Source organism: Grosmannia clavigera (genome assembly GCF_000143105.1).
Source record: "Grosmannia clavigera kw1407 unplaced genomic scaffold GCSC_179, whole genome shotgun sequence".
In the NCBI taxonomy this organism is placed as follows: Eukaryota; Fungi; Ascomycota; class Sordariomycetes; order Ophiostomatales; family Ophiostomataceae; genus Leptographium; species Leptographium clavigerum.
The window spans coordinates 793,906-806,227 of NW_014040759.1; the positions used below are offsets into that span (position 1 = coordinate 793,906).

The window sequence follows — 12,322 nt, forward strand, 5'->3', positions numbered from 1 at the left end:
GCGATACCCACACCACAACCGCCCGCAATATTCCGTATGGATTACTTCGTAAGATACCTTATACGCTAATCTCAACTCGACCCGGTCCATAGTTTAAACACTGGAGACTTTCCAGTAACCTACCCCGGCCTTATAACAATCCCTGCAACGTAGATGCACATTCGTAGCGGCCACCTACATATCGCCAACGAGTTGCAGTCATGATAGGAAGGGAAGGAGAAGAAGGGTACGTTAGCAGGAAGAACGACTCGTGATCCCTGCCTGGATCGCCAGTGAAAGATGCGAGACAAAACACTCGAAAACAACAGAAACGAAACGACTGCCTCGACGGCTCTTGGTAAAACGGTGATGTATTCTGCTAAGTTTTCCCCCGAGAGAGGGAGTGGAGGAGGGGAAGTTGATACCCCTCCTCACCCCTCCCTCGCTCCTTCCCTTCCTAGGGCCCAACACTGTTTTGTAGTAGTGTTTTATATGTTGTCTTTGTTACAAAATTCAGACTAAACTTTGATGTTTTGGGGTTTTTTTTGCTTCCTTTTGTCTAATAAGTAACTTCATCCCAATGTGCTTCCGTAATAGTGTTTCTGTATTACTAAGCGTGCGCAGCATCAGATAGTGTAGATGACCAGTTACTATTTGTCAATCTCCGGCCGACCTTCCAGATAGGGCAATATCATAATGGCGCTGTGTGATGCTTCAGTCTTTGTAGCTTCTACCGTTATGTTTGCAAACGACCACAAGACGACCAATGGGTTGGTTTTGGATGAGCCAACCCGGCAGATGCTCAAAATAAGGCGCAAAAAGCTGTAGCCGAAGGGAATCAGTATCTTTAGGACCCAGAGTTAGTTGCTCTGATCTGGCGTGCTATCCCTAACCCTGAGGAACTTTCCGGGGTAACGAGCAGCGAAGTCAGGGATGCACTACATGAAGTTCCCGGTTTGGTGACAGGCCAATCGGGCAGTTTTATCTGCCTAGGAAGACGACAGACGCCACTGCAAAGGCGCTGACATTCTTGAACTTTAAAACAGGGTTCACGACTAGTATTGTGAGCGACGGAGGACAGAATACGATGCAAATAAAAGGAGGATGTTTGTTGCCATCATACATCTACAGTTGACGCGTCCTAGATCATTGCACCAGCGGGCTTCAAAACACGAGCCAAGAGTAAGCTACGGTTCCCAGAGCGCGCAGATCCAGCGATGCTAGCTGCCATATTATCTCTGGACCTGTACACCGTATACGGGCTGTTGCCGGGGATTTTCATGTCTTTTTCTAGAGAAATCATCTCACAGACAAGGGACGGAAAGGTCAACCAGTCTTACTATGAAGTTGATCACTGGTCATTGAATTTTTTTTATCTTTTCATTTTCCGCTTTTCTATCGTCGTTCTATTGTCTCTCTTCGTGACGGTAGTGACCTGTCATGTAAATCAGATTTTCAATGCCAGTCCAGCCACTGTCCATTCGTCTGCCCCTGACGCGTTGTGCGGCACGTTAGATTGCCCTTCCATCTAAGCGGCCACGCCTCTCAGCTTGTCCTCCTCCTGCCGGGCCATGTATTCGCCAGCCTGCTCGAGCAGCCGGCGCACGGTTGGGTCGTCGGCGACGTCGACGTCGGCCTCGAGGCCGAGCCGGGCAGCCAGGGCAGCGGCCCACTTGGCAGCAAACGGAGCCGGCTGGAGGTCCCAGGAGGCGGGAACCTGTCCGAAGCGACGGCGGCCCTCGTCGGCGACGCAGGTGACGCCCTTGCCGTCGAGACCGCAAGGCACGAAGCGGAGCCAGGGGTTGGCGAGCTGGTCGGCGGCGATGCTGCTCTTGTTGCTGTTCTGGCCCTGTGCTCCTTTGGTGGGCGTGTCCAGGTTGACGGCGACGCCGAGGGCGCTGATGTTGCGGCGCAGATGGACGCCGAGGGCAGCGATCTTGCGGCCGTCGGGCTCGCCCACCCAGAGGCCCGGATCGGCGGTGGTGCAGGCGTCGACGCCGTAGCGGCGCCGCAGCACGTCGGCCGTGGTGTCCTCGAGCAGGCGGCTGTAGCAGCGAACGGTGAAGTGGCGATGCAGCGGCGACTTGAGGTCGAAGATGGGCCAGAGCACGGCCTGACCAGGCCCGTGGTACGTGGTCAGGCCGCCGCGCGGCGAGCTCTGCACGGCCGGCTGGAAGGTGTAGGCCTCGTGCGTGTGTCGGTTGTGTCGTCGGGGGGCGTGGTTGTTTTCGTGTTCGCGTTCGCGTTCGCGTTCGGGATCGTGGCTCTCGGCAATGTCCTTCTCGGCATCTTCGTCACGCGTCACGACCGTCAGCGGGGCACGCAGACGGGCCATGTCGGCCTCGCTGACATCGTCCTCGTGCTGCCGACGGCCCAGCGTAAATGTAGGGCTTGGCGTGAAGGAGAGGACGGTCGGCGGTGGCGGCAACAGTGCCGACGGCCCTGACGTCAGCTTGGCATCAAGAAACTGCCGCCGGATGAGCTCCTGGACGGCGGCGGCGGTGCGGTAGGTAGGGTAGACGCCGAGAGACGGGACAGCCGGTATCTGGATGAGGCGGAGACGCATGCCGGGGCGGACGAGAGGGGGAGGAGGCTGGTGTTGTTGCGAGCAGCGGTGACGTTTGTCCGAAGACGACGTTCGAGGAGGAAAACAGGAAGCTTTGGGGAAGCTCGGGTCGATAACAGATACGGACAGTGTTAACACCGTGTATCACTACATACGCACTGTATACAAGGTACGGCGTGCTTGAACAGAAATGAGCTTTCTTTTGGCTTCGCTTGCGTCATACAGAGACTGATTGCAGGTGAAAATCACGGAAAAAATACAACAGACCACAGCCGCTACAAGCTGAACTCGAGCCGGTTGCCCGCATAGTCCCGCGCAAAGAACCGGGTTGGGTACTCGGCCCCTTGGGCGCCTACAAGGTCAGTCGTGTGCGTTTTTGCCGTCTGGAGAGCGAGAGCGAGAACCCACCAGAGTCTGTCCTGCCCGGCTCGTCGCAGGCCCGCGGCGCGCCCGGGCTGCCGGCGGAAAAGTGCTGCCAGACACGCTGCTGCAGGGCCTCGAGGGCAGGCCGGCCGCCGGTCAGACGGAAGCAGGGGTGGCGGCTGGAGGCGACGGCGTCGTCGCTGAAGTCGCCGGGCTTGCCAAAGGCGACGTGGACCTGCTGGCCGGAGTCGGCAATGTTGAACCAGGCGAGCGAGCCGCGCTGGAGGACGGGCACGGGCGAGGAGACGAAGCCGAGGGTGTCGCCGTAGAAGGCGTGGGCCTGGTCGAGCGTGCCGGGCGGCACGACAATGTTGACGTGGGCGATGCCGGTGATCATATTGGAGTGGAAGAGGGAGAAGAGCCGAGAGGAGATTCGAGAGGAGGGTCGAGGAGGATCGAAGAGAACCGAAGAGGGATTGTCGAGGAGTGAAAGTCTTTTGATCAATTTCGTGATCGATTGTCGTGGTGAAGCTGCGAGTGAAACCACGACAAAGATTGCCAGATGCTGCGAGCTGCGAGAAAGAGAACAAAAGGAAGAACCGTCTGCGGCAGTGTCACAACGGCTCGTCTGTTCACTCCTCGTATCTCTCCCTCCTCTCTGCGAGCTCAGACTAACACTGATCCAGGTATTCCGTCTTCCGCCTTGCGCTCGACCAATCAGAGTCGACTTGCTTTCTGAGCGGCAGAATATTCTCCCTCCAATCCTCTCTGCGCCCTTCTCCCCCTCTCTTCCCCCCTTCTCTTCCCTTCTCTCCCATTATGGCAAATTGCCCCATTCGGATCCTCGATGGCGGTCTCGGCACCTCGCTCCAGGACCGCTATGGCGTCGAATTCTCCTCCGCCGCCACGCCGCTCTGGTCCTCCCACCTTCTCGCCACTGGACCTCAGAGCGAGCCCGAGACCCTGCTGCAGCGCTGCCAGGCCGACTTCTGCCGCGCTGGCGCTGACGTCCTCGAGACCGCCACGTACCAGATCTCGACAGCCGGCTTGGCGCGCACACGCGTGCTGCCCGATCATCCCGATGGCATCGTCGAGCCTGCAGATGTCTACCAGTTTCTCGAGCGGGCCGTCGCCGTGGCCGAAGCTGCTGGCAATGTCGAGACAGAAGCAAAAACAACGAAACATGAGACAGCACCCTCCATCGCCCTCTCCCTCGGCCCCTACGGCGCCTGCATGATCCCCAGCACCGAGTACTCGGGCGCCTACGACTTTGACGGCCGCAACACCACCGCCCTCCGTCGCTGGCACGCCGACCGTCTGCGGCTCTTCGACGTCGGCGTCAACCGTCTGGCCGACCGCGTTCGCTACCTCGCCTTCGAGACGGTGCCGCGGCTGGACGAGATCGTCGCCGTGCGGCAGCTCTACAACGTCAGCGGCAACCACGGCGACACTGATACGATCCCCTCTCGACTGGCCGCCCTGCCCTACTGGATCTCCTGCGTCTTCCCCGGCGACTCCGCCCACGAGCCCCCGGCCACCCTCCCGGATGGCTCCACCGTCGAGCAGGCCGTCGAGGCTATGCTCACGTCCTCCTCTTCGACACATCTTCCCTGGGGCATCGGCATCAACTGTACCAAGATAGGCCGTCTGCCCCAGTTGATCGAGCGGTATGAGGCTGCCGTGGAGAGCCTCGTGGCCACCGGCCGTCTGTCGGACTGGCCTGCCCTCGTGCTCTACCCCGACGGCACCAACGGCGAGGTCTACAACACCACGACGCAGCGGTGGGAGATGCCTGCGGGCGTGTCTGCGCCAAAGGTACGTTGAGTCTGCATTCCCATTGACTCATAGCATCCTGACATCTTCTCCGTCCAGGACCCCTGGGAGGCACAACTCAGCCAGATGGTGCTGGATGCTGCAAGCCGAGGAAAATGGCGCGAGATCCTCGTCGGAGGCTGCTGCAAAGCCACAGACCGCGACATCAAAGCCCTCAAAGCGTCCCTGCGAGAACCGCGTCCGTGACGTGATGGTAGTCGAATAAAAAAATTACCTTTGAAGCGAATACTGTATACTCCATTCTTCCAGCTGTAAGAGAATGGGGAGACGCATGCCGAAAAATAGCACGAGAGTTCGAAGCTACCATATTGACCGTAGATATCACAAACAGCTAGAGCCAAAACTGAATTCGAGACAGCAGGAGGCAACCTATTCGTAGATCTACTAAGGATGCAGTCATCTCGTTTTAACGCAGCCACTCTCTTTGTTGGTGGAATAATGGTCAGTAACGAGAAGTTCTTACAGTCCAGGAATCCCGCACCCTATTGATCGCAAAGCGCTGGCTTCCTCGGTGATTCAACGTCAATTTTCGTGCCTCTAATTTGTATCACAGCGAGAATCGCAAGTCATGCTAAGCAAAAATACCCCACTAACCCCTCCAAAAAATGTTTTGATGAGAGTGGGACTTGAACCCACGCGGATTGCTCCATAGGAACCTTAATCCTACGCCATAACCAACTCGGCCATCTCACCGCTGATCTTGGTGTGGCATGTACGTGATGAGGTTCAAGGGGGCAGTGACGCGAGACAACGTCGTTGCCAAACGCGACAAATTTGCATAGGGTTATATCGGAACCTAGCTGGTTTGTAAAATATTTGTAAGGTACTTGCACGTGTAGTGGCAGAGGAAGGATACCTATCCTAGTCTTCCGCCTCATTTTCCCGGTTCCTTATTCTTTCCTTCTGGGAATTATTTTGTCCAAATTCCAGGATAGGAGCTGCTGGGACTTAATCTCACGAGCTAGGAGCAATCAGTCGTCCTGCTTGGGTAGCCAACACAAACATAGAATAGTGTTGTGAATGTAAGGTCGAGTTGTGCATACCTATGCTCTCGATACTGTCCCTCGGGCGTTTCTGCACTTTTACCCGCCCAAAGGATGACCTTGGCATTCTAGGCTTACCACATATTGCGCCTCATGGTGCCCAATACTACATTCCCTTCGCAACATGGCAGACTTCTTTCAGCATCTCCCGCCCTTTGCTCCCCCTTTTCATTTTCTATCCTGCTCTTTTTTTTTTTTGCCGGACTTCGACTTCGTTCACCAATGGCATCGAACGCTGTCGTAGTAAGACTTTGCAAGTGAGACCGCACCTATTTAATTCGGTTTTGTTTTTTGTTGTGTAAGGAGAAATATGAGATGATAGAACTGATATCTCGTTGAGTCACCCAGAAATAGCGTCAATCTCTCTGAAGACCCTCGTCGATCACATCTCGAGTTACTCACAGCTGTGTCAAATTTATTTGTCGTGTGCACTGCGGTGGATATTCTGACTACGACTGGCACACAAGGCTTTGCATACATTACGCAAAACACTCACATAAACACGGTAAATAAGAGGACTTTTCGCAATGACGTGTTGCTAGGCTCGCTGATATTCTGACTTGTATCATGTTGCAGATAGACACCGCCTAGATCTAAGGAATTGGCTTGCACTCTTTCGCAATGCATCCACGATACCGCACATGGAGAGTCAGCGGCATCCCGGCCGGCTACGGCAAAACGACACTGACAGAGGCACTCCGAGATCATGAATCCCTACAAATCCATCAGGCTGATGCCCGTCTACTACGAACTCTTCAAGGTCGCCCCAGTCTCTTACAGGACCTTTTAGCCCACCCGGACATCGTCCAGACTCTTGGAGCCCACCCTCGTTTCTTGAAGACTCTTCGTGACCACCCATACCTCCTCCAGACCATTTCAGACCATCCAGAGTTCCTTGAAGTTCTACAAGCTCCGAGAGGCTTGGACATTTTCAGATCACACCCTTATCTCTGTCAAATTCTTCCTACGTACCCGTCAATTATCGAGATTCTCACAACCCCTCCTGACCTGCAACTTCTGCAAGGACGCCCGCACTTGTTGCAATTTTTGCAAACCCTCCGTGTTATACTGGAAATTGAACAAGAGCAGTCGGACTTTCTGCATACTCTAAACAAGTTTCCACACCTTCTGGATACCGCTAATGACAGACTGGAGCATGATCCTGGGGGCAACGTTGCCAATGGTGTTGAAGTTTACACCTTAGCGTCAGACCTTCAGGACCACTGCGTCGCAACTATCCGCTTTCGCTGCATCCCAACAAAGCTAGCCAAACTCAAACGGGGCAAGAAATTGCAAGTTGAGATACCCTCTCTTGATACCAACACACGTGTTGGCACCAAAAGAGCCCGAGGCCCAGAGATCGTCATTGACGCAGAGTTCGATGGGATGACAGTCCTTCGGTCTCCCCTGCAACAAGAGCACACCATTGACATGATCGCACTCTCCGGCCTAGGAAGCCATCCCTTTGGATCCTTCACAAATAAGGACGACGGTCACATGTGGCTGTGTGATAGGCTACCCCAAGACATGCCTGGTGCTCGTGTGATAATCTACGGCTACGATTCCGTGCTGCAGAATAGCGACAATTTTGCGAGCCTGTACGATTATGCTACGTCGCTACAGTTGCTTTTAACGAGCATGCTCAAGTGTGATACCGTGAAGCCTCTCCTTTTACTCGGTCACAGTCTTGGAGGGCTAGTGATCAAGGAGACTTTAATTCAAGTTGCTCGATCTGACCAGCGCCTCATCAACATCAACTGTGGCTTGGCATTCTTTGGTGTTCCGAACAATGGCCTACAAACAGATTCTCTTATTACTATGGTCAAGGACCAGCCAAACAGACAGTTTCTCGACTCTCTCAGCCCAAACTCACCCATCCTTGACCAACAGAGGGAAGCTTTTGCAGCCATTCATCAACAGTGGGACCTCAAACTATTTTGCTTCTACGAGACGCGAGAATCACCAACTGCAGTGCAGGTAAGGGCTATAAATCTAGCTTCACAGGTTCCCGGCTAAGGAAGTCATAGAATGCGACCACGCGAAAGTTCAGAATGACTGGCCCCCGCGTTTGTCTTGTGGACAGACCATCTGCTACTAGCTGTCTACCGCCAGAAATAAGAAGGGCTAATTCTCTTCCAATCCATCGGACACATTCGGAACTCATCAAATTTCACCATGGAGACAAAGAATACCAAGCCATTTTCGATTGCATCAAGAGAGTAGCCGAGGGGCTGCTGGAGTCGTCACAGATATTGATCGAAACCTGCAACAGAGATGGTATGAACGATATCAAGGTGCTCGATGTGTGAAAGAGAAAAACTGACCATGATCTAGGCACAATGATGCACTCTCCTGCTTCAGAGGATGATTCGGTGCAAGATGACGCAGTTGCAGAAGAAACAGTCCTAAGTGATGTGGAAAAGAAGCAGCTGCTGAGTTCGTTAGAGTTCGACGAGATTGATGCACGGCATCAGACGATCAAGGCAGCACACGATAAAACGTGTACTTGGCTGCTTGATAAGCCCGAGTACGTCGATTGGTGCGATGCCAAGAAACTTCCTGAGCACCGTGGCTTTCTATGGATCAAAGGAAAGCCTGGAACAGGAAAGTCAACCTTGATGAAGTTTTGCATTTCCAAAGCCCGAGAGAGAATGAAGAGGACTGCGTTGATCTTTTTTTTTTTCAACGCTCGAGGACACGACTTGGAAAAATCTACCGAAGGAATGTACCGGTCCATATTATTTCAACTTTTGCGCCGTTTCCCAAAGCTTTTGGACGTTTTTGACACTCTTGGACTTGTAAGCCTACATTTGGAACGCCACCAGTGGACTATCGAACCACTGAAGGCGCTGTTCAAGACGGCTGTTCAAAGTTTAAAGGGTAAGGGAACATCTCTAGTATGCTTCATCGATGCTTTGGATGAATGTCCCGAGCCTCAAATTCGCGACATGGCCTCGTTCTTTGAGCAGTTAGGGGAACTCGCCATATCTGCCCGTGTCAAATTTCATGTTTGCTTTTCGAGCCGTCACTATCCGCACATTACGGTCACAAAAGGACTCAGCCTTATCTTGGAGGCACAAGAGGGACATCAACGTGACATCGAACAATACATTCTCAGCGAGCTGAAAATTGAAGACAAGGAACTTGCTGAACATCTTCACAACGAGTCGAGTTCCGCGCAAGAAGTTCTCGCTACACATATCCGCCAGGAGCTTCAAGAAAAGGCATCTGGAATTTTCATGTGGATTGTTTTGGTCGTGAGAATGCTCAACGAAAAAATCGACAAGGGTCTGATTGACCAGCTTCAACAGACGGTTCGCCAACTCCCTAAAGACCTCCATGCCCTATTTCGGGATATTTTGCAGCGGGACGAGAAGAACAAAATTGGTCTACGTTTGTGTGTCCAATGGGTTCTTTTCACGAGACAGCCGTTGATCCCAAGGCAGTTGTACTGTGCAATCAAGTCCGGCCTGGACGAGAGAGGTCCACCTGAAATTGACCATACCATCGAGGAAAAAGATGTCAAGAAGTTCATCCTTGATTCGTCGAAAGGCCTAACAGAATTCACCGCCTCAGACAGTCTGACCGTCCAGTTCATCCACGAATCCGTCCGAGATTTTTTCTTGAAAGAAGGCGGGTCAAAAGAAATCTGGCCAGAGCTGGAGGAAGACTTTCAGGGTGCAAGCCATGAACGACTAAAGCAGTGCTGCCTCACCCAAATGAAACACGCCTGGACGGATCTCCAGATTGACTATGGCGCTCTTCCCCGAGTCAACCGTAAAGCTAATCGCAGAACCAGTCGCGCAGCTGAGCCCTCACAAGTCAACCCTCCAAAGGCCGGGCTTCTATGTACAAAATCTCCGGAAACCATTCACCTCCGCCGAACTGCAGAGACTAAGTTCCCATTGCTGAAATACGCTGTCCAGAATGTCCTGTTCCATGCAGATTTGGCACAGAAGTACGGCGTCCGGCAGGACAACTTTCTTCATGAATTTCAGCTCCCAGAATGGGTCAAGCAGGATAATCTCCTAGCAGAGCGTAGCGCTCATCAACACACTCTGGAAGCCAGTATTTTGTACATCCTGGCAGAGCAGAACTTGGCAAACCTCATCGCAATTCATCCGTCTAAACTGAATTGGCTCGAAATAGGATCCGAGCGCTGCGGACCACCTATTCTTGCAGCTTTGGCTTCGAAAAGCTACAAAGCTGTGGATGCGCTCTTAGAGGCACAAGGAAACCTGTACCCTGCGACATCCCGACTCCACGGACTATGGAGAAACCGTTCGACAACTTCGAAACTCAGAAGTAATATCAGATTCTTCCTTGGAAGCTCTGTTTCTAGCTACATTGCAGAGCTAGGTGAGGATACAATATTGGAGTACATTATTTCTAAAGATGACTACAATATCGATCAACCGGACGGCAGCGGACAAACGCTGCTATTGCTGGCTGCTAAAAATGGGCGCGAAGCTGTTGGCCGTCTTTTACTCGAAAAGGGTGCCAACGTCGAGGCAGCGGATTTAAACGGCATGACGCCGCTATTGTGGGCCGCTCGCAGAGGGGACGAAGCAGCTATACGTCTTTTACTCGAAAAGGGTGCCAACGTTGAGGCAGCGAAGTCGGGCGGTATGACGCCGCTATCGTGGGCTGCTTGCTACGGGCACAAAGCAGCTACACGTCTTTTACTCGAAAAGGGTGCCAACGTCGAGGCAGCGGATTTAAACGGCATGACGCCGCTATTGTGGGCCGCTCGCAGAGGGGACGAAGCAGCTATACGTCTTTTACTCGAAAAGGGTGCCAACGTTGAGGCAGCGAAGTCGGGCGGTATGACGCCGCTATCGTGGGCTGCTTGCTACGGGCACAAAGCAGCTACACGTCTTTTACTCGAAAAGGGTGCCAACGTTGAGGCAGCGAATTTAAACGGCACGACGCCGCTATTGTGGGCCGCTCGCAGAGGGGACCAAGCAGCTATACGTCTTTTACTCGAAAAGGGTGCTAACGTCGAGGCAGCGGATTCGGACGGCAAGACGCCGCTATCGTGGGCTGCTTACTACGGGCACAAAGTAGCTATACGTCTTTTACTCGAAAAGAGTGCCAACGTCGAGGCAGCGGATTCGGACGGCAAGACGCCGCTAATGTGGGCTACCGAGAAAAGACACACAACAATCGTAGAGCTGTTGACCTTGTAAGCTTCTAGGGCTTGATGGTAGGAGATAAATAGAAACATTGCCGTCTAGCCGTATATTTGACCTGCTTTGTAGTATATACGTGCAAACAGCAATCCTCCTTATCCTTCTATATGTTTTACTAATCTGGCAGCTATTCGAAGTGTTGACTTTTTCTGAATTTGGTACCCTAGCCAAAAAAAAAAAAAACTCGAAAGATGAACGGCTCCTACATTTAAAATAAAAGACGCGTCTATGTTGTCTTGCTGTGAAATTAGGGGTGTTAGATCGGCTGGTGCAGTGTTCTCCTTTGGTAGTGAAGCTGCAGTATAAGGTGTTATCACACCTGCCGTTAGAGTCCAGATAAAAATTGACTGCATTGCTCGGTAATGACATCTCGTTACATAAGAAAAGGTTGTGGCTGTGTCAATACTCGTGGGCTGGAGCGGGACCGTACAATATCAACATCGTGTTTGTAGCTCTCACGAAGCTAATTATATTTCGGGCCTTCAGACAATATTTTGTTATATTGCCATAAATGTACAACAGTTCTGCTTCTATGAAAAATCATAGCATTCATAGTTCCTCTGCATACTCGGCCTCGGCGTCTTCGGGGCTTCTCGCCTGTGAAATATATCAGCAATCAATACGAAAACGAAAAGAAAGGACACAGTCTGCGCCTATGCCTCTCGGCCTACGCATCTCATCCGGTTCCTATAACGTCAAAATAACTTACCCTGACAGCACCGGCACCGCCCAGCTCCTTCAGAAGGCCGTCCTCGAATTCCCGCGGAACGGCGACTGGGTCGGGGCGCGTCAGCTTGACGGTGTAGCAGACGCTCAGGAACACGGCAACGAAAGCACCGATCTGTAGCAGGCCCTTTCCGGGCGTCGTCCAGGTGTACTCGAATGGCGTGAGCATGCCGAGCTGGTCGTAGTCCTCGTGGACCGGCTCGCCGTAGTTGCGGCGCTCCTGCTTGTCCCACCAGTCGGCGTGGGGGTCGCGGAACTGACGCTTGATGGGGGGTGACTGTGCGACACCACCGTTCTGCGGCTGTCAGTACGCCCGCCCGCGTCTGCCGGTTTATCGGCGGCCCTTTTGGTGGTTTCTATCGTGCACTTACCATTGCCGGATCCTCGGCTTCGGTCAGGCTCGGAGGCTCAGGGAACTTTTCGTTGATGACCTCGACGCTGTTCATAGAGTTCGGGATGTAGGTGCGCTGCTGGACGACAGGTGCGAGCCTGCGCGTAGCTGCAAGGGCTGCCTGGCGCAAGGGCGCTGCCTTGACAATTCGACGGGACAGCATCTGCATAGCGATTGAAGACTGTCAGTGGCTGTGGTAGAGAGTATATCCTGACATGCCGCTCCAGGG

General features: G+C 53.1%; 5 protein-coding genes across 5 annotated transcripts; 2 read left to right on the forward strand and 3 right to left on the reverse strand.

The window, feature by feature from the left end:
• Positions 1-1,507: 1,507 nt before the first annotated feature.
• On the reverse strand, positions 1,508-2,545 carry CMQ_96 (biotin/lipoate A/B protein ligase; the record flags this gene model as incomplete). The annotated part of the gene is made up of 1 exon (XM_014314035.1): positions 1,508-2,545. The coding sequence occupies one exon, from the start codon at positions 2,543-2,545 to the stop codon at positions 1,508-1,510; it is 1,038 nt and encodes a 345-aa protein (XP_014169510.1).
• Positions 2,546-2,820: 275 nt separating this feature from the next.
• CMQ_45 (glyoxalase family protein) lies at positions 2,821-3,305 on the reverse strand (the record flags this gene model as incomplete). Its single annotated transcript, XM_014313984.1, has 2 exons — positions 2,821-2,897; positions 2,954-3,305. 2 exons carry the CDS (start codon positions 3,303-3,305, stop codon positions 2,821-2,823), a joined length of 429 nt encoding a protein of 142 aa, XP_014169459.1.
• Positions 3,306-3,727: 422 nt separating this feature from the next.
• Positions 3,728-4,927, forward strand: CMQ_225 (homocysteine s-methyltransferase; the record flags this gene model as incomplete). The annotated part of the gene is made up of 2 exons (XM_014313847.1): positions 3,728-4,723; positions 4,781-4,927. 2 exons carry the CDS (start codon positions 3,728-3,730, stop codon positions 4,925-4,927), a joined length of 1,143 nt encoding a protein of 380 aa, XP_014169322.1.
• A 3,196-nt stretch (positions 4,928-8,123) lies between these two features.
• CMQ_69 (nacht and ankyrin domain containing protein) lies at positions 8,124-10,973 on the forward strand (the record flags this gene model as incomplete). Its single annotated transcript, XM_014314008.1, has 1 exon — positions 8,124-10,973. One exon carries the CDS (start codon positions 8,124-8,126, stop codon positions 10,971-10,973), a length of 2,850 nt encoding a protein of 949 aa, XP_014169483.1.
• Positions 10,974-11,525: 552 nt separating this feature from the next.
• Positions 11,526-12,262, reverse strand: CMQ_326 (NADH:ubiquinone oxidoreductase subunit; the record flags this gene model as incomplete). The annotated part of the gene is made up of 3 exons (XM_014313699.1): positions 11,526-11,573; positions 11,686-11,997; positions 12,074-12,262. The coding sequence occupies 3 exons, from the start codon at positions 12,260-12,262 to the stop codon at positions 11,526-11,528; spliced, it is 549 nt and encodes a 182-aa protein (XP_014169174.1).
• Positions 12,263-12,322: the final 60 nt, after the last annotated feature.